We start from the raw sequence: 21912 nt of genomic DNA on the forward strand, positions 1-21912 counted from the left end.
AGTCATCTGTGGCCTCGTGATGTGTTGTAAATGCTGTTGTTGTGTTCCAGACATTTAGCCTAATTGAAACCGAATAGTCTGAACTTTGTTAACAAATCTGGCACTTGCACCTTGTTTGCCCATCAGAGGAGGTACATCCGCATGGCGCTGAACATACCATAGATTTCCCAAATCTGGAAGGAGCACTCTTGAAATCTGCATGGACACACACCGTCAGTAATAACACCATGGCATTATTTCCACTGCCATTCCACTCAGATGTCTTCCAGATATCATGGCGCAGAGCGGTGGAGTAATGGCCTCTCGTGAAGAAAGGACCTCGTATTATAATTTATTTCACATACACTTATGATGGAATGGAGTTTGGAGACCTCGCAGTCGGTCTCATAACCTGCGCCGAACGCCTCCAATACACAAAAGCGCTGCCGTCATTATCCCAGCGGATCTATAAGTGTTCTGGGTTTTGTCAGTTCCAATAGACAATTTACCATCCAGTCTGCCTAATGAATCACCGAGTGCAGCGCAGAAGAAAAGTGTCGCTTATCACCCGATGATGAAGTGCAAACAGGCCATCATCGACTCCCATTGCTGCTGCTGCTGCTGCTGCTGCTGGAGGGGGGGGGGGTAGGAGGCGCGTGAATCTCCACACCCCGATGGAAGTGGCTCCCATAGGCCCACATAATGTGACACATGCATAAAAATAACACCTTACTCCTTGCACCCTGGCCTGGACTTTTGGCACGAATCCGATTAGATTTGGCACTTTTCACTCGAGGTTTTGGTGTAAAGAAGTAAAGACTCAGAGTTTAGTTTGGGGTGTGAGTATCACTCTGTCTGTAGGCCCCAGAGAAACTGGAATGAAAGAAAAAGAAGCACACAGGTGTTGCCCATTTATTCTCAAAGGCGGTCTGGAGAACAAAGTTTGAAATAAGGAGCGCTTTATTCTCACTGTAAAGGAACTATTTAGTTCTCCATTACCAAGCGTAGATGGGGTTACGCAACATCTAAAGTAAATTTAAGCAACATTATCATAACCATTACATCAAAAATCCCCAATCAGTCACTGCTTTATTCCAAACATCTCAGCCATATAATAAGCCTGACCTTTGCTGAACTCTGAAACAAATGAGGACCACTACAGTAATGTAAACTTGAACTGCGGAGCGTTTGTTCTGCCCCCCGAGGGAGCAGTGAGAGGAGCTGGACTATTACTCAACAGCTCCATTTTGTTTGATGGGAACATTTCCCAGATCTAAATAGGCCTTAATAAATTTCACTTGTTGTTGATGTTTGGAGCTCCACACGGGCCACAGTGAGTTTTAAAAGATTTGAGGTTGAAGAGCTTTTGGCACCTGTGTCCACGCGTGAGGGCCCAGAAATGTAACTAAGTCATAATACATGGGATTTTAAGTAGATTCATCCAGGTAGGCTTTCAAGCAAGCCAAGAGAAACACTCGGAGGTCCGAACAGGGACAGAGGTTTGCAGAGGGCTGGGACAAACTGGAGTGGGTTGCGACGAGGTATTCCAACTATTTTCATTTGTTTCTGTTAAGTCACTTAGGTCTCAGCTCTCACTTGAAAAAATAGCTGGTGCGGCCCGACACAGCAGCATTCCTTACTGTACATGAGCTGGAGATCCACACTTTCTCTCCTCTGATAGAGATCCACCTCATCACCGTCGACTGACCGAAGCATGGCACCCAGCCAGCATGCTGAGTGGATTCTTTGGGGTTTTAGTGTGAAAATCAAAGCACAAATACCATAAATCTGTGTGGAGGACAAAAGACAAACAATCAAATCGACAAATACATAAATAAGGGAGCATTTGGTACCAATGACCACCAGTGCCACCGCCAAACTAATCATAACTGTAATAAAATGATGTTTTGTTTGTGTCTAACAAAACTGAAATGATCAAATCAATACTAAGTAAGTAAACCAAGAAAACGCCACAGCTGACAAGAAGCCCATGCGATGAAAATAAATACATGTAAAAGGTCTCTTTAGAATAGTATTCATGGGTCTGCAGGTTTATCTGCAGGCCTAGTTTATCCATAGGTCTGGTTAGTAATACCAAGAGGCCTGGTTAAGTCCCCACCTAAAAAAAAATAAATGGAATAAAAGTTGACAATAATAACAGAAATGGAGGCCATTTTAGTTTAAACATAGAAATGACCTTAGTAAAGCTCACACTAGCGCACTGTTCTCTCTCTGTCACTGATAATATTCATCTGGTTTAGTAGAAAAGAAGGTTAAAAAAGTGTTGTGACTGTTTGGGTACAAAAACGCAGGCTCGTTTCCATATCTAAAGCCTTAGTGAATCGATAGGGGCGTCAATTTCCCTTTCCATCACCCACCCCCACCCCCACCCATCCCACCTATCGTCCCCCCCCTCTCTCCTCCTCCTCCTCCTCCTCCTCCTCCTCCCGGCCGGTGGCTGCTCCGAGCTGTCAGGGAAGCGGACTATAAAACAGAACGGGACGGGACACTGAGGAGGCTGCTGGTGCACGGCACAGTTGGCTGCGTCCTGTGTGTCTTTGGAAAACCTCTGATCTGAAGCAGAGGACTCTCACACTCATGACAGAGGACACTTGGATGTGAGGAGGAAACTTACAGGTTTTTGTCAGTGTGTGCAATTGGTCGCTTCAGGTCGACAGTGGCTCCATAACGTGCTGCGCATCGGAGGTTTGAGGGACATATTTTGTGGAGACCATACACAGAGAGGGAGCTTTGGGATGCTGGTTCCCCGCGCGCTCCGCTCCTTGCTGTGCGTCCTGAGCTGCGCGTGGCTGCACACCGGAGCGGCCTCGCGGCTCAAGTCTCCTGCTCTGCCCATCCAGTCAGAGAGGGAGCCGCTGCCCTCCAAAGGCTTGTCAGGTAAGACACTTCCTAACGGTTTGTATTGGTGTGAGATAGTCCATAGAGCGGGCACAAGACAGCAAACAAAACTCCGTTCAAAAAATAACAGTTTTTAATGTGACCAGTCCTGAGCGTGTCGAGGCTGTGGTTCTGTAAAGTGACTATACATTTTTATGAATCAAGTGGAGCCCGTCGTCAGATCTGCTAACATCCAATGTAACAATCAGCATTCAAAACTGATTTTGACCCAACACATGCCGAGGTGGTCAGAAACGAGCATTGAGTAATAATATAAAACTCCACATTTAAAAAAAATGAATACAATAATTTGATATCCCAACTATGCCGAATTAAAGTCAGATTACTATTACTGTTACCACTTGTAACGTAGGTCTGACTAGTATATGGTTTTTTTTGCTTTAGAAAAAGGAAAACTTTAATTTGCACATTTTGTTATGAAGTTTGGAGTGGCGTGCTGAATGCGCGTGTCGGGGCCAGGTTAGGACCTGAGTTCAGCTGCGTGGAAGCTGCACGCAGAGGTGAAATGGCCAAATAGCCCGGCTAGCTTCTAAAAACATGAACACACAAAGTTGAGGTGCAGGAACTGTCTTCTCCTGGTATACAGACCTATGTCTCCCTCAAGGTTCCTGGATGCCCCGGGCTGCTTTATGCGTAAACTAGCGGCAAACATCTGAGTCATAACCGCAGTGAATGCCATTTGATTCATGTGTGAAAGCCCCTGCGCACAAAGCTCATTGCGGTTTTTACAAGGTAACTACTCTGGAGTTCAAAACTGTGGGAACTCCACGTTAACCATCGTCCTGACGTGTAATTCAATGTTGGAAACTGTAATCAATCGACTTTCCATTACAAGCATTGGCTCCTCTGAGATGATTTATTTGGGCAGAGACAGAAGTGGCAGGCTCGCAGTTTGGCTCCCTTTAACTGGACTGGACTGTTTAAAGTGTGCAGTCACTTTAATGAAAGAATAATGTGAACCAGGTTGGTAGCAGTGAGCAGGCGAACCATCAGCTCCAGTGAAGCTGGAGAGGGCTGACATCACGTTTAGTGTGTGTGTGTGTGTGTGTGTGTGTGTGTGTGTGTGTGCACTCACCACACATCCTGCTTATATGTAATTATCCCAACCAAAAATCACTGTAATATTCCTGTAGTTAAACAGCGTGACTAACACTCCATTTTGATTTCACTATGGTAATAAGAACTACAATCTATTTTTGCCTCCTGTAACATCAGTCCACTGTGCTGTCCCTATATGTTAGAAGAGTGGTGTGTTTTTTATAGTTATGGCTCTACTCCAGCACACTGAGTTTCATGTGAAACAAAGACTATAAAACAAGTGTTGGAAAGTAACCAAGGAGATTTACTCAAGTCAAGTCCTGTGAGTAACTTATACTTGAGTATTTCCATCTTCTGCCACTCTGTACTTCTACAACACCACTGTCCCGAGGCAAATATTGTGCTATTTACTGCACTGCCTTTAGAACTTTAGTTGCTAGTTACTTTGCATATTCAGATGAATAACACCAAATCCAATCAACAAATATGATATAATGCAAAATCATTAAGATAAAACTTTATACATTCTGAAGGCACCCTGGCTGTGATGGGATGTAAATTCACAAGCTACCCGGGAGATAAAGTAAATGGAGTGATTAAAAGTAGCCCCACTTCATCATCTTCAACATCAAACACATTAATGCATCAGTGATTATAATCCAGTAATTTACATTATTTTGAAATGGGCCATTCTGCACAGTGAGTACTTGACTTTTAGTACTTCAAGTATATTTCAATGGCAGTTTTTTTTGATTAAATAAACATTTAAATGAGAGTAGATCTGAGGACTTCCTCCACCTCTGCTGACTGCTCAGGACTTATGGCGCTTTTATCTTTAGAGCAATTGTCTGTAAAAAAAAAAATAAATAAATAAAGAGGTTTCAGTTTCTATGTGGTTCATGTGATGTGGATGTGAACACAAAGTCAGCACTGTAGCCTCAAAGTCATTATTTCATTTAATTGTCTATGATTGTAGCCACTGTAATAATCCTTTTAATATGTGTACACACACAGGGGGAGTTTGTTGTAAACTAAGTGCCTCCTGTTGCTTCCCTTACCTACTGTTGCACACTGTCTGCCTTCATGAAGTTTTATTTTAACAAGGTTTGGCCTACATTCTGCATATTTCCGGGAATCTCTGATAATTTTTGGTGGAAAATTGAATTTCTTCCCTCCCATGCCTGCTCATGGATCATTTAGATGAGACAGGATGCAAGGTCGAGTCCCAAAACTGATGAGGCATCCAGTGAGCTTCAGTTGCCTCCAAAATGCCTGCCTGACAGTGAGCTATGCAAGATGTATTTGTTGTTAAATCTGACCATGGACTCATTGGCTCAGGCTGCATAGTTTGCCCACATGTCTGACACTTCATAAGATATCAAAACCATTGTTTAAAATCAGCTCATATCGGAAGTTATCTCAAATCAATCCTTCTGTGCTCCACATAGTTCGTTTAAAGGACAAACCTCATATATAATCACAGACAGCGTTCATAACAGCACTCTTTAAAAAGGCTTGAATTTTATGTGGTGATTCTTTGATCAGAAGTGCTTGGATTTGGAGTTCTTACAATAATTCAGAATCTGACAGAGTAGTTCATTAAGGTGCTAGAAAAGTTTGAAAAGGCATCTCAACAATGCGGTGAAGAAACCCTGCACATCATTCCACTTTGTTATGTTATGTGTAATCTGCATTGCTTGTGTTACAGGATGCTCGTTCGGAGGTCGATTCTATTCTCTGGAGGACACGTGGCACCCAGACCTGGGGGAGCCCTTCGGTGTCATGCACTGTGTCCAGTGCCACTGCGATCCCGTAAGTCTCGTCTCAGCTCGCGTCTCTCATCTCTCATCTCTCTAGATGTGTCGCTCTCGCTCTGTATCTGCAGCAGGCTGATCCGTCTCCAACTCCAGATGAATTTGTAATCAACTGTCGCCCCAGAAAGGCAGAAGTTTTCAGATGAGACTTGATGAGTGACTCATGTGTCTGTTTCTCTTTTTTTTTTTCTTCCTCTGGCAGCAAAAGAGCCGTCGTGGCAAGGTGTTTGGGAAAGTAAACTGTAAGAACATCAAACAGGACTGTCCAGACCTGGACTGTGATGACCCCGTCCTGCTGCCGGGGCACTGCTGTAAAACATGCCCTACAGGTAATTACCCACCTGCTGTGCTAAGGTTTTCAGGTCTGAAGATCTCTCTTTTTTCTTACTTGTGATCCAAATTCTAGGTGTCATAAAGAAATAGAATCATCAGCTGAGAAAACAGACAAGCACAGCTTAAATTACTGCAGAAACCCTCAGGGAGAAAAGCAAATATGAATTACTCTCAGTAGTTTCCCCTGTTAGCCACATCAACAGCTTCTTTTCACAGTTTTTCTTTAGTCTTTGTTTAATTCATAACTCTCTGTTACTTCTCCTCCCTCCCTCTCCATCTCTGTCTTTTCCTTGTTGTTTTCCCAGTTTTTTTGCTCTTTTTCTTTCCCCCCGGGTCAACCAGTTAGTCTTCAGAGCAGCTGTTGGCTGCAATGAGCAAGTCAATTGATTTTCCGTTCAGCTGCATCAAATGGACATTCTCTCTAACCAGCCACAACTTAAAGTACCACCCATCAATTTAGCCTCATTCACACGTTGCCACTTACCTTGTCTACACACCGCTGCAAACACAATCCCACCTTATTAGAAAATTAGCTCCCCTGCATGTTCTCACACACTCAACACACACACACACACACAAACACACACAGGGTGGGTCTTCATGCTAAGCTGTTATTCAGCAGATTGGGTGTTTTTCTACGCTGTGTGTCTGGTAATGGAATGGAAAGTAAAGGTAAAGCAGTGTGTGGACAACACAGCGCTGTGTGTGAGTGTGTGTCAAGAATTGGACAGGCACAGGATTGTGTGTGTGTGTGTGTGTGTGTGTGTGTGTGTGTATGTTGTGGTCAAGTTTTAAGGAAAAGGTTGAGTGTGTTTGTCTTAGCTTTGGCACCAAAGCAGCATGTATGTTTGTGTAAGTGATGGAAAATGGTGTCTGCGTGTGTGTGTTTGTGTGTACGTGTGTGTGTTTATATATGTGTGTGTGTAATGTGGTGCACCTGAGGATACAGCATAATTGGGGAGAAGTGAGAGTGACACTACCCAGAAGCCCTTGAGCGTGGCCAGTGGAGTAGAGAAGTGAGGGAGTGAGGGAGTGAGGGAGGAATGATGAGATTTGAGATTAGTGGATGGTGTGTGTGTGTGTGTGTGTGTGTGTGTGTGTGTGTGTGTGTGTGAGAACGAGGCACAGAGAAAGAAAGCAGACAGTCCAGCTAATCTCCTCAGAAAACTGAAAACTCAGAAAACTGAAAGCTTAGGTGACTAAGAGCCGGTGTGTGTTTTTCTTTCTCAAGATCGTGTCAGCTGGCCTGTATTTGGCTGAATGAGCACCGCTGAATGTGTCACTGCATGTGTGTGTGTGTGTGTCTTAGTTTGTATGGAACAGCGGGTCATTGTTGGGATCACACGCCAGTGTCACTTCCAATTCTCCTGAAGCTCCTCAGCTACAAGGGACACCCTGGTTAGCTATCCCTGGCCGAGGGAGCGAGAGAGGAAGTGAGGAAGACAGAGAGAATGTGTTGTGGCCTTCAGCGTAGGATTCAAATTTGCGCCTGACATGCTCTAAATAGTTCCCTCTCCCCTTCTTTGGCCTTTCTCTAATTTCTACTTACCTTGATTCCACACAGTCTCCCTCTGGCTGCTCATGTCCACACATTTGACACTGTCCACCTCGCTCTCATCTGTGCACCAGACTTTGAGAACGATGTGGCAGAACGTGTTTGGAAATGTTCGCTATTTTTGTCGAGTCAGAAACGGTTTCAAAGGCAACCACTAAAAGTCGATATTAGAAACCAAGAATCTCTGCTACAGCTAACAGTCTTCCTATCAGGAAATATAAAGATAATGAAATATATTCCTGTACAAAGTTTTATCCCATTAGAATTGATTTAGGCCGACATTGAAAGGCTAACGTTAGCTGTATATACTGGCAAACTGCCTACATAGCTCTTTGCATGGAACTCTACAGTATGTAAGTCTAACTAAAATATTTACAGTACGTTTGTGCTTTTTTAGTCATAAGCCTTGTTATTAAGCTTTTTTTCCTTCTACAGGTGAGGATGACAAGAAGCAGACTGACGCTGTGCTGGACAGCTTTGAGTATTTCCACGAGAAGGGCAAAGAGAAGGAGGGCGACCTCCACAAATCTTACAACGACAGATCCTACCTGAGCTCTGAGGAGATCGGCCCAGGGGAGAGCCGCACCGGTGAGTAGGAGCGCCCACAGACAGATGGACAGACCACCAACACACTTGGTCTCGTTAGGCCAGCTACAAATAACTAATAGAAATGATAAATTATGCATGCTTCATGCCAGACTTGCGTGCATGCACCTCTTACGCACACCCACAGGATAATTAAAGCGCTGTAAACAGGAATGCTTATCATGGCACATGTTAGTGAGTGGCTGCCTGACCCTCTCCCCCTCTGCAGACTTTGTGGCAGTGTTGACAGGAGTGACGAACTCGTGGCTGCCCAGCTCCAGTGGTGTTGCCAGAGCTCGCTTCACTCTGACCAGATCCAGCTTGGCCTTCTCCATCACATACCAGAGGTAAAACACACTACGTCACAGCTGAAACGTCAACTTGCTTGAATATTGTTGTTCTTTTAAAGCTTTAGTGTCTAAAGGTGGTGCTCTCCTCCGTCTGTTATCTCAACCGTAAGACAACAAGCACAAAGGCAGCAGTTAAAGGAGAACTCGTTTTAGAATTGGTCCAGTAGATCTCCTCAGCCAGCAGCTGTAAATCAGACTGCAATGGCCATAATGTAATCCTGCACCCAATCAGAGTACGTCCACTATGAGTGCTTCTAAATGATAACAGAACCAAACTAACCAGTCGAGGCAGCGGTAGACGTAGCAACACGTTCTGCGAGGGAAACGACCGTTTCTGTTGAAATAAAAAGGAGCTTTCCATAATCTTTTCAGACATCGCAAATAACATAGCCGTCACGTCAGATGCCATTGTGAATCATTTTGTGTCTGCTGGACCAATTCCAAAAGCTTTTGTATTCGAACCCTAAGTATGTAAAAGTAGAACCCAGGTTTAAGAGCACTAAAGAACACCATAGCTAAATTCAAGTTATGTATATGAAAATACAGTTGATAATATCCTTATATGTTCATTTTCATCCCTCTGTCTTCCCTCACTGTTCAGAATGGGCCGTCCCAGTAAAATAACCTTCCAGGATTCAGATGGGACGACTGCTTTTGAGTACAGAGTCCCCAAGGGACAGTCAGACATGGTAAGACACCACACGAATAGAAATCATCTCCTCTTTCTTCCGTTAGTATTGTTTACAGTGTGTGTTCCTGTCTGTGTTTTGTGTGTGTGAGAGAGCGAGAGAGAGAAATGTAGCGCTGGTATGATGAATGCTCTCACTCCGTGACCCAAACTGTGACTCTTTCGTCCATAACTCACTCTGCAACAATAAACGATAAACACACTCACAGACATCACACAGCGACACTTCCTCTCTGCTTCATTAGCCCTTCCTAAACATCACCCACTAAGCCTGATGGCAGTAAACATCAACACTCACTCATTCACAAGCTAACATCACTGAGAAACCGCACCAGGTCAGGGGTGTACGAGGCTGAGTTTGGTAAAAGGTCAGTATTAACCTTATAAATCAGTAAGCCGATATGGGTGGTGTAACAGTAGTACCCATGCATGTGTGTCCACGTACTCCCTAAGGTCTTGCTCGATCACTACACATCATTTCCTGCCAAGATACACACATCTCCTCATTCCATTTGAGCCCCGAAGACTCTGCTCAGCGAGGCAGGAGCCCCCTAAATACAGGTCTCAGAATTGGCCTATTATTATTTTTAGATAAATGTCAGTGTCAAGCACCAGAGGACCTTAGAGAAAACACTCCAGTGCAAAAAGGAAGAGGGGGGGGGGTGGCAGTTGAGGGAGTTCGCTGAAGCAAAACTTTCGGAAAGAGAATTTTTCACATGTTACATCACTGCTTAGCAGGGGGACAGAGTATTGCTAATTAAAATGGAGATTACCCCTGAACTGCGAGTTATGAGGCGCCGGCACCCTGCCACATTTCTTCCCTCTGCTCTCAGGGAGAACTAGTGGTTTTATGTTGAGGGTTTGCAGCTCGGGTTTGAAAGCACAATCGCATGGTTTGATGTATTTAGCAGATGTGCATGTGTTGTCTGTTTGGATGTCTGTGCGCCTATGTGTCTTTCTCTATTTCGGAGATTAGAATCCAAATATTTACAAGTCCGTCTTCGCTGCAAACGTCCTGTAGCTTACCTGCCCGTGTGTGATTCCGCTTGTGTAGATCTGTGGAGTGTGGAAGAACCTGGCGAAGCCTCTAATACGACAGCTGCAGTCCGAGCAGATGCGCATCGGCGTGAGCACATCGACGGGCAGACGAGAGGAAGTGGAGGGGAAGATCATCAAACACAGGGCGCTGTTTGCTGGTGCGTGTGGGATATTATGGTGTTCTGATGGCTCATATTTTCTTGTAATGTTCTTTTAGATGTGTGTATTCTTTTGTCTTTGTGTTGTAGTACACAATAAACTCAATATTTACAAAGGAGGGGAATTGTATATGTTCTCGTGTAATCTTAAAAAGCCTCGCATGGATTAATGTAGCTACAAAGTGCGGGCTTTGTTTACAGAGGATCATTTGTATAGAAGCCCTGTAAGAGAATACAGATACTGAATATGGTAATGTGCATGTGTACAGAGACCTTCAGTTCAACGCTGACATCTGAGGAGGAGAACTCAAGCATGGGAGGAATCGCCATGTTGACGCTGAGTGACACAGAGAACAACCTCCACTTCATCCTAATTCTTCAGGGCCTCATCAAACACAAAGACAAAGGTGAGAAAGCCAGATATACGCAGTACGGACGGAGTTCAGAAACAGTTTCTCCCCCTGCAAGAGTTTTTAATGAAACACTTGATCACCACTTTCTCCACTGAATCTGCAGGTTAAAAGCTTCTGGGACAAGAATCCTCCTCTGGGATCTCTGTTTCCATTTCAGTTTCTACCAATATCCTCTCAGCGCTTCAGTCTTCCTAAACCTGTGGACCATTGTCGAAGAGGTGACATTCATGACAGAAGTTAATGAGAAAACTGTCCTTCTCCCCTCAGACCCCATGTTGGTTCCTATCCGAGTCCAGCTCGTGTGCCGCCAACATGTCCTGAGAGAAATCCGAGCCAACATCACCTCTCACGTGAGTGTCTGCTGTATATATTCACTGCTTTACCTTGCTGTCAGACACCATTTCTGATGGAGAACTTAAACCGTTACATCGCTTTCTTCAAAGCCACCACTCTCACAGACCTCATAGAACACGGGCAGTTGCTGTGACTATTTTACTACTAAAGTTTGGAACGAACCCTTTAAAATATCAGTCATACAATAACACACATAACCTAACTGGTTCGAAGCAGCGATAAACCAGCAACATGCTCTGGGTAAAATGACTGTTTTTGTGAATGGAGTCTGGTGGCTTAGAAGAGAGCATAGAGCATACTGTGGATCAGTAAAGCTGTTTAGAGCCAATATTCTGTACTAAATATTTCTGTCTCCCTTTAAAATAACAGAAATATTTAGTGTTTACCACAAATTATTTGGAAAAACAACAGATCCAAGAACCTAAAATTCAGCATGAAATAAGTGAGAGGTCTTTGGGAAGTGTTGTCCGGGGCAGGCCATGAATTAAGGGGTGACTGGAGGAGCAGCAGTGCTGTTGTCAGTTAGGAACATATTGCACAGCTACACACTCACACTCCAAGAGACGGATGTGGTTTGGTCGCCACATCCTTGAGCTCTTGTCGCTGCCGCTCTGATCACAGCTGACGTCCCTGATACATGACAGGAAAATGGATGGAGTGGAAGAGTTAGGGGAAAACAAGAGAAGAGAGAAAGTGTGTGAGAGGGAGCTCTTGCAGGGGACAGATGTGAACAAGGGATGAGAGACACAGAGGAGAGGGGGAGGGACAGGGGAGGTAGAGAGGATGGACTGCATACACACTCCTCACACATGTCAGTGGTTAGTGGTCTGTGGGCTGAGATGGATGGAGGGAGGAAGGAGGGAGGAGGAGTGATGAAAAGCGGGTCTGTTTTGAATTCTGCCAGGAATTGCGTGAAGGGCCGATGCTCCTCTTTCGAGCCTAGAGGTGGGAGAGAGCGTCTAGTTCGGGCTCAGAAACTGCCACATGACCCCTCGATGTGTCCTCGAGCTAGATGCTGAAACCCCAAACCGCTGACTCATTTTAACTGCAGCTGAGTAACAGAGGCACATAAACGACCGCGTGTCCATCATTTTTAGCTGCAGAGCATATTTGCCTTTATTTGTCCGTCTCTTAATATGCACACCGACCAGCAAACACATCTGAGTTTTAAATGTGCGAATTCATGTTTTAATGCATCAGTAATCCTGACAGCGTTATTGCTCTGCCTGATTTACACAAAAACGCCAATATTTTTTTTTCCACCTCACTTCCCTCATTATTCTAGCCGTTCAATTTACCCAACATAAGTCACCTTCCCTCTGCCCCCTCTCCACTCGCACTCTGTTTTGGCTCCTAGCTGTGTGGATTTATGGTACATGTATATTTATATTGAACCGAGGCCCTGAGGTCATAAAAGTAACATTTCTTCAACACGCTCGTACATCTGCCCTATTAATCCCACATTTCTCAGCATCCTGACCAACCCCCCCCCCCCCCCCCCCCCCCATCTTTCTGGAGTCCAGTCGCCTGCTTGAAATGAAACTTCCCTCAGTGCGAACCGTGTTAAGGCAATGCAAGCCATATTTCTGCCCAGGGTTTAACAAGTGTGCTTGTGAGTGGGGTGATTTAAAATCATGTGTTTTTAGGTAACATAACTGTTTCTGTCCTTAATGGTCTCTGACTTCGTGATGCTTTTGTGATTGCTGAATTAATCTTATCTGGAGGAGATTTTACTGCCCTGGGATCTGTTTTCCTCTCTGTGCTTGTCTTTGTGTAGTATAAACTGAAAAGGATTTGTTCATTTTAGTTGGGAACATGTCAAAAGTCTGTCTTTGGTCTAAATAAGTTGGGGTTTTGTTACTCTGGTAACATGTCAGTGTTGTACTTAAGTCATGTCAGCTAAATCTTAATAGCATAATATGACATTTTGGGTATTGAAAAGAGACTTGTTTATAGTGGAATATGGTTTTATATTTATTCATTTGTTGACCTACATATAGCAACTTAGCCTCGAGCTAACTGTTTCCATCTGTGCAGGATCCAGACTTTGCGGAGGTGCTGACAGACCTGAACAGTCGCGAGCTGTTTTGGTTATCTCGTGGTCAGCTAGAGATCACCGTGGCAACCGAGGGTCAGGACCCCCGACAAATCTCTGGCTTCATCACGGGCAGGAAATCTTGTGACAGTAAGTGTTCCCCGCAACCAAACACCTTTCTCCAGATGAAACCAATGATTTTCTTCATGGGCGTTTTTCCAGCAAGGTGGCAGCAAACTCTGCAGCGGCAGCAAGCACGGAGGTTGCTAAGAATGTGTTTTGCGTCGCAGTTGGTTTGTGTTCGTCCATCTGTGGCTGTTTTTGTCATTCTCCTCTATAAATACTTGCTCTCTTTTTTCTCTCTCCGTCCTTTCAAGTCTTATCGCTGGGGGAAAACCATGTTTATAGACCTTCTGTTGGACTTGGTGGCCCACCAAGACTGTGTATGCATGTCTGTCTGCGTGTGTTTGTGTGTGCGTGTGTGTTTGTGAGCACCACAAAGAAGTTTTAGGAATGCTGTGGAGCGCCCAGTCGTCTGAAACTGTTAAAGCGCGCACACATGTTCCTTTCATGGGACGCAGATTTTAACATGAACATCGAACGCCGAACATCAAGGTGTCCAGCACTTATAAACGCTTTGAACGACACTTTCATTGTCGAACAAGACGTGCGCACAAACATGCATGAAGATGTTTTTCTAGTGCAACTTTTACACTCCGACACACAGTGGTGCTGCCAAGGTCACAGTCTGCTGGACCTGACTCTCCATGCTGGTGTTCCAGTGCTGTGATTAACAGCTTGACGTTATGTGTGAAGAATTCCAACCCGACGCACTCCTTTCCCCATTTCCTTTCTCTTTCCCGCTCTCCATCTCTCCATCTTCCCGTCCTATCTCTGTCGTCATTCTTCCTCCCTGGTTTTTTCCTGCCTCCTTGTCATTTTCAAAAAATTCTCTCTGCACTTTTCTGTTACTCATTCCCTCCTGTCCTCTCAGCTCAATCTTTCTAAGCCTGCTGCATTCAAGAGGGGTTACCTCATTCTCAGGCTTAACCTTAGCCGGGTGTGTGTGCGCCAGACAGTGCAACAACATGCATGTTTTTGGCCAAAGGTCGCACACACACTTACACGAGCACACACACCTCCTGATTAGTGGTTCAATTGAATCCGTCCCTTCAATGACTCTGCCTTGTTGAAGGGATGACATTATGGGTATGGGTTTCTGTGTGTGTGTGTGGCTGCAGGACGTGAGGGAATGTAATGTGCCCCGCTTCTTCTCCCTCCTTCAACCAACCAGCAAATTTGAACATGACAGAAATCATTGCCTCATCTTGCATGCTGTCAGGCTCTAGCGTGGCCTAAGGGAGGGAAACGCTGAGGGGAAAGGCGATGGTTTTAGATAAGTCATTTGAGCAGGAATGTGCTCCAAAGTGGTTTTTTTTAAATATCGATCTGTCTTTGTCTGGCACAGCTCTTCAGAGCGTGATGTCCAGTGGCGATGCACTGACCCCGGGGAAGACAGGAGGTGTGGGATCTGCTATCTTCTACCTCCATGATAACGGAACACTGGACTACCAGGTATGGATTTGTCCACTACTGGACTTAACACTCAACATTTTGTTCTTGATGTCTTGATGGTTGATTTAAATAATAATTAAAAACATTAAAGCTGGCTATTGTAATACGGTCATCTGCGTTTTAGGTTGTATTTGTGCAGGTTGACCAAGTTAAAATGGATTTTTGGATTCATTCAAACACTGAAAATATTGTATTTTTCACTTTAAACATTTCAAGACATTTTCAATGCAAATAAAATTCATGTAGCATATTCAGCATTTACAGTTGGCTACATCAAATGGCCCTCACACAAACAGCACCTGCACAAATGACAGGTGCACTGTGTATATTGTACAACGTGTGGGATGCTGTTTCTGTTGACCTGGCTTTCAGACTAGTTATGATGTCACAAAACACTGTTGGCACGTTCAGATTTAAGGTGAACACATCGAAACGGTCCATGTAAAAACAGCTGTAATGTTCATCTCTGCACGTACATCATTCTGCACAGTGAAGCTCAAATATCCCAATGAAGTAACAATAAGCAAAACACATTTTTGAGTGCAGAGGGTCTTTAACCATTCCACTCTCCCTTATTCCCTTCCTCCAGGTTCAGGTTGCAGGTCTCACCAGTGACTTTCTTGGCCTCACGATTGAAGTGAAGCCACGGCGGCGAAACAAGCGCTCTGTGCTGTATGACCTGACGCCGGAGTACAACAAGGCCACGGGCCGGGCGCAGGGCAGCTGGAGTCGCCTGGAGGCCCGGCACATCCACATGCTGCTGCAGAACGAGCTCTTCATCAATGTGGCCACGGCGCACAGCCAGGAGGGAGAGCTGAGGGGGCAGATTAAGTCCCTGCTCTACAGCGGCCTGGAGGCATCCAGACAAGGTACTAGACTGTGGAGGCGGGAGAGGGAGCAGGACTGGGGTTGGAGCATCATAAAAAATGCTTTCTAAATATACTTAGCAGAAAAATGTCACAGATGTTTTCAAGCCCTAGATGCAAACTTCACTGAGCCATCTTCCCTTCTTTCAGACTTGCCCACTCCTCTGGCCGGCCATTTTGTCTCTCCACCAGTGAGAACTGGTGCCTCCGGCCATGCCTGGGTGTCAGTGGACAAACAGTGTCACCTGCATTATGAAATCATTGTTGCGGGCCTCAGCAGGACCGACGACCTCACTGTGAGCGCACATCTCCACGGCCTGGCTGAGATCGGAGAAATAGACGACAGCAGCACCGCTCACAAAAGGCTGCTGACGGGCTTCTACGGCTCACAGGTACATCAGAGAGAACACACATGCAGATTAAAGTGAATCTGTGCACACACACAGACACAAATATACATAGAGAGACACAATGAAACACACTCTGCTCTCCTCCAGGCTCAGGGAGTGTTAAAGGACATCAGTGTTGAATTACTGCAACACTTGGACCAAGGAACGGCCTTCATCCAGGTCAGCACCAAGATGAACACCCGAGGAGAAATACGAGGACGGGTACGTAAAGAAAAGCAACAACTTAACAGTCATTTGAAGTCCATGTTTCTTTAAGTCCACTATTCCAAGGTGCCATCTGGTCCTTAAAAACTCCAATCATCTGATTTTTAGGCCTTTTGAAAGTTCTAAAAAATTGATTGGAATATGAAGTGAACATTACTTTTATAAAGTTGCTTTAACTTCAGTCTCGCTTTTAAATGTGTTTGGGGGAAAAATTTGCATTGCATTTGCAACACCACTAAATGAAATCAACATAGAACCAATAACAACTAATACAAACTGTACAGCACAGTCAGAACCAGCTGGTGTGTCGTGGTGTGGTTTGTGTGGGGTAACAGGGTGTCTCCACTCATCAAAAACAAATAGCTACCTCTAGAGGCAATGAGTTAAATAGTTTATTTACTTTCGTCTAATATGAGTAAGTGCAGGTTCAACAACATCTGTCTCAAGAACCGATCATTTAGTGCCTGGTTGAAGCCTGTTGATTATGATAAGTTTGCAGTCTGCTGCACCTTGTGCAAGAAAACACTCATATTAGGGACTTTGGGTTTAAAGGCTTTAGAGTTACATGGGCAGTAAGAAAAAAGACCAAGCCACTGAAAAAAACACCAGGAAATGACATCACCCAACACCGCTGTGTAGTCACATCAGGAGCATCACTGAAGCTGGGCCCAGCACGACCTGCAACTCTGGTGCGTGTCAGCGTTTGGATCTACGCCAACATTAAAAAACGAGATGCTCTTAAGCAGTATGAATGTGAAATAAGTCTTAGATTGCTTTATAATGGTCTTCAAAAATTCTTAAAAAGTTAAAAATGAAAGTTGTTCAACCCTGAAAAAGCCTGCTCTTAAATTTGAAGCAGCCTCAAACAGAATAGGATTTTCACTCAGCCTCACAGCGTTGATACTTTTGATATGTGCAGATATTTTTGGATATTTATTTGGTATGAGAAGTATTTAAATATACTGAATCCTGTTGCTAAAATTATGAATATTACTTTTTTTTCTGACATTTGATTTGTTATAATACAGGAACAGCCTAGAAGACATAGACATATTAGACATCACACACTTTGAACTGAATGTTAACTGAATGAATCCTCTCAAATTCTAAAATTGTTGTAAACCTGTAAATTGCTAAAATAAAACTAAATAAAAAGGAAGGAAGGACCATGTCTCACTACATAGCTAAAACCTATAAATCTATGCTAAAGGTTCGACATCACAGACAAAGAAGACGATGAGATTAAATAGTGGTGAGATTACAGAAAGAAGTGTGAGTAGGAGAGCCCTTGGGGCCACCTTTAACCACCTGAGTGTTTATGTGTGTTGGTGATTGCTCTGTTAGCGCTCAACACAATCACACACACACACACACACACACACATTCACTGGCAGGTGCTGTCTGCCTGGAAGGACCTTGTTGAAAAGTAAAAGTTTTATTGGGGCTCAGAAACGCACACAAAGGCAGACCCCAGTTGCCCACAAACCTATTTGCAGCTTTGCAGGTGTAGTGGTTGATGAGTTCTTTTAGGCGCTCACAAAGTGTGTGTGATCACACACACACACACTCAGCAGGGCCCAGCTGTTTTAATAGCAAACAGCTCCAACTCATAACAGCCATCTGCTTTGGATCACAGAAACGCTCCATTTAGGAACAATTAACAAGTCAGCTCGACAGTAGCCTTGAGTCAGGTGTGGCCAACAAATCTCTAACGTCCCAACCACCCATTCTGTTTTTGTCTTTTTTCTGCCTCTCTTTCATTCTTTTCACCTCCATCTGTACCTTGTTTTCCTTTTTCTACACATTTGCTCTCTGCAGGCTCACGTGCCAAACAACTGTGTGTTCGGGACCAGGGGGGAGGTGGATGAGGCTGAGTTTGACGACCTCTTTGTGAAGGATCCAGAGGAACTGAAGAAAGACCCCCACACCTGCTTCTTTGAGAACCAACACCACGCTCATGGCTCTCGCTGGACTCCCAACTATGACAAGTGTTTCTCCTGCAGCTGCCAGGTAAAGACAACCATTACAAAGGCAGCAATTAAAAGAGATTCATTTTAAACATGGGCCGTATTTTGCCATCTAAATGACTACTAGGACTGTAGTCATTGGGATTGGAATTGCTCCAGTAGATCACCTCAGTGGACACGAAAGAGGCTCCAACGGCTGCAACGCAATCCTTTGAGGCAACTGTGCTGGATGAAAATACGCCCACTAAAGGTGCTTGTTTTCACCACTGACAGGCTCAGATTGTTATTCTAAGTGTCTGACAACAGTAAGGAGAGGATCCCTACAGAGAGAGACCTGGAAGATCATATTTGTTTAACCACAAACAGCTGTGATATCGCTCACCTCAAAGCCACTAGACTGCATGAAAAAAAGTTTGAATGAAAAGTTGTTTTGTGCAACTTTGGTGTTTTAAAGGGTGAATTCCGATCCAATCTAGCACTTAAAGTCACGCAATAGCACAAACAAGCTAATCAATGGAGGCATCGTTTGTTTCTGTCAGTGGAGTCTTTAGGCTTTGAAGGAAGGTTGCCCTGAAGGATTACGTTGCAGCCATTGCGACTGAGGCCATCTACTGGACAAATTCCCAAACTTTTTCTTTTCAACTAATCATTTAGACACCAAAAAAAAATAGGGCTCAGGTTTAAAAACACCAGAGTTAACCTTTAAATGTGTTTAATCAACAAATAGGCCAGTCTTGGCATTGAACTGTCTGAAAACCCTGACATCTTTTTGAATTGTTCCCTGTAGAAGCGAACTGTGATCTGTGATCCCGTCATCTGTCCGGTGCTGACCTGCTCCAGGACCATTCAGCCTGAGGACCAGTGCTGCCCCATCTGTGACGGTGAGCTAGACTTTGGCTGTACATGGGATATAAGTGTATCGAACATCATGGTTGGCAGGGGTCATGCTGCTTTGAGTCCCTGTTTGTGTGCAGATTTGAGCCTTTTGGGTGAATTCCCAAAGTGTTCCCCATGTAATCACAAAAATGAAAAACTAAAATCTGTTTTTATGTTTCCATTTCCTTTTTCCTGTGTAGAAACAAAGGAGCCCAAGGACATGAAAGCTCCAGAGAGGGTAGATGAACATCCTGAAGGTAGGCATTTACCTCTCCGATCTCTGACTTGATAGACTTTTCTCTTGTATTGTGTCTTTTGCCTCTTATGTATCTCTACCTGTGCTCCTTTCACTGAATTTCTGCCTACAGTTAAAAGTTAAGACTGAATCATTCCGACATTTTCTTGCTGACTGTCCTCACTAACCCTGTTCCTCTTCTTTCCTCTCTTACAGGTTGTTACTTTGAGGGAGACCAGAAGATGCATGCCCCAGGAACCACATGGCATCCCTTTGTACCTCCCTTTGGCTACATTAAATGCGCTGTCTGCACTTGCAAGGTAAATATACATCAATAAACCCACTCACATCTGGCTGGATTCACTTTCCAAAGACCCGTAATGGATCATTTATCTTGCATTAGACTCCAAAGAAAGTGAGGCATAAATAAATTTCTCATCAGTTCACCCTTGGGGAATGCACTGACTATTTATGTGGAAAAAAGTCATAAGTCAGCTGCGTCTTGTGCCAGAAAAAAGAGTGGCTGCTAACCTGCAGCTAATGGTACATTGTGTCCACAGGGGTCTTCAGGGGAGGTACACTGTGAGAAGGTGACGTGTCCGGCGCTGACCTGCACTCATCCTGTACGACGGAATCCCTCTGACTGCTGCAAAGAGTGTCCGGAGGAGGAGAGGACTCCCGCAGGCCTGGAGCATAGCGACATGATGCAAGCAGATGGCCCCAGGCACTGTAAATTTGGCAAGAACTATTACCAAAACAGTGACAACTGGCATCCCTGGGTGCCGCTGGTGGGGGAGATGAAATGCATCAACTGCTGGTGTGATGTAAGTACTGTGGCCACCCAAGTGTAAATATGGTTACTATGATAAAGCTTTACTGAAGTATAAGTAAAGATGCTGGTTCTAACAATGACTTGAAGGTAGAACAGGACATTGACAGACTCTTATCTTCACCGTGCCAAGATGATGAATTACAGTTCACACAGAGTTCAAACCAAACGTCAATAAGGATTAAGATGCAGCAGGCAGATTTTCTCAGGAAAAAAGCTCTGATAAACTCCCTGCATTCAAACTGCCAACCGCTAATCTGCAAACAGACACAGTTAGCGACTAGCTGGTGAGCATTGTGCACCATTTAGCAACTTTGCAGCCTGAGTGAACTCTGGATTCATGTGCATCCCTCCTCATCTCACATTGTGCTTCAGCCCTCCTGGTGTCTCTTTCATCTATATCTCTATATTTTGCATCTTTTCACCAACCCTCCACCTTCCTCTCTTATTGTCCACAGCATGGTGTGACCAAATGTCAGAGGAAGCAATGTCCAGTACTGACCTGCACCAACATCACTCGCAAAGAGGGCGCGTGCTGTCCTGAATGCCTTGGTGAGCAATGAACACACACACACACACAGGACGCCAGCAGGATCTAGACTGAAATATCTATAAAACATTTAACAAGGCAGCAGGCTTTACCTCTAATATGCTGGAGGTCCCTGCTTGGCCAGAAACAGGGAATGAGAAACTGTAAAATATGCAGTGAAATCTCATTGATTTATGAAATCATTAAAAAAGTTACCTTTGCTGCTGGCCTGGTTAAACCGGTCTGATGATGACTCAAATACTGGATGTTACATCCTTCCTGACATGTCTTATTTGTAGGGTTCCCATGGTTATGGAATTCCACAATCTAATTTTCCAGGCCTGGAAATGTCAGTGAATTAGCAACGTGCTTGAAAGTTTTGGAGACGTCATGGAATTTTGTTTTGCTTAATGAAATGAATTGTTCCTTCCACATAACCTTCCACATAATGTAACTTAACAGTGAAGTCGCTCTAATAGGTGACAACAGTTTGCTAACCTTCACGCATGTTTCATCACTTCATGATGGTGCAGCTGTGACAAAGTCAGCCTTCATCAGTTTTGGTGAAAATGATTGTTTATATGTCTCTTTATATTGGATTTAAGTGCTTTAGTACGTCTTGCATTCTATGGAAAATCCCTGTGTTTCTATTAGCTTCTATGTAATGTGATGCAGTGACTCTAAAGCACTAAAATCCAATATAAAGAGGTGTGTCCTGGTTGTCCAGTGTAGTAATGATTTCTAGTCTGGATTCAATTCTATCATGGGTCCTTGAGAAGTCATGGCAAAATGTTGAAATTTTATCCAATTGTATGTGTGGGAAGCCTCCATTAGAAGCTATTAGATATCAGCTCAATGCTGGAATCAAACATCGAGCCAGCCAGTCGAACGTCATACAGAGGTCCTGCTCCTAAACAGATGTTCCTGTTCTCCACAGATCCCAAAGAGGAGGACGACATGACGATGAAGGCTCCAGACAAAAGGCGAACCTGGAGACACTGATCTGTGGGGACCCACACAACAACACCAACACCCCCTCCCCCCCAAATTTAGCCCATCCCGTCCCTGATGGACCTGAACCCAAAGCTGCACACTGGGTCTCCCCACCCCCACCCTCCCTCCCCCCTCACCTCACACCCACCCTGTTATCAGCTTCAGGATT

General features: G+C 44.4%; 1 protein-coding gene across 1 annotated transcript; it reads left to right on the forward strand.

Moving 5' to 3' along the window:
- The first annotated feature begins 2735 nt into the window (after positions 1-2735).
- chrd (chordin) lies at positions 2736-21765 on the forward strand. The gene is made up of 21 exons (XM_070829298.1): positions 2736-2877; positions 5645-5748; positions 5953-6079; positions 8074-8226; positions 8453-8570; positions 9175-9262; positions 10316-10457; positions 10727-10864; positions 11138-11220; positions 13262-13409; positions 14728-14834; positions 15424-15703; positions 15851-16092; positions 16198-16311; positions 18133-18324; positions 19069-19162; positions 19358-19414; positions 19609-19712; positions 19953-20216; positions 20680-20773; positions 21688-21765. The coding sequence occupies exons 1-21, from the start codon at positions 2736-2738 to the stop codon at positions 21750-21752; spliced, it is 2856 nt and encodes a 951-aa protein (XP_070685399.1). The 3' UTR covers positions 21753-21765.
- Positions 21766-21912: the final 147 nt, after the last annotated feature.

This window comes from Pempheris klunzingeri, chromosome 4 (genome assembly GCF_042242105.1).
Source record: "Pempheris klunzingeri isolate RE-2024b chromosome 4, fPemKlu1.hap1, whole genome shotgun sequence".
Classification (NCBI taxonomy): Eukaryota; Metazoa; Chordata; class Actinopteri; order Acropomatiformes; family Pempheridae; genus Pempheris; species Pempheris klunzingeri.

Bases quoted from the DNA above. Each gene is read 5' to 3' on its own strand.
- chrd (XM_070829298.1), top strand. From the start codon at position 2,736: ATGCTGGTTCCCCGCGCGCTCCGCTCCTTGCTGTGCGTCCTGAGCTGC. The intron at 13,410-14,727 runs GTAAGTGTTCCC...TGTCTGGCACAG, and splicing joins GGGCAGGAAATCTTGTGACA to CTCTTCAGAGCGTGATGTCC. The intron at 20,217-20,679 runs GTAAGTACTGTG...TATTGTCCACAG, and splicing joins GCATCAACTGCTGGTGTGAT to CATGGTGTGACCAAATGTCA.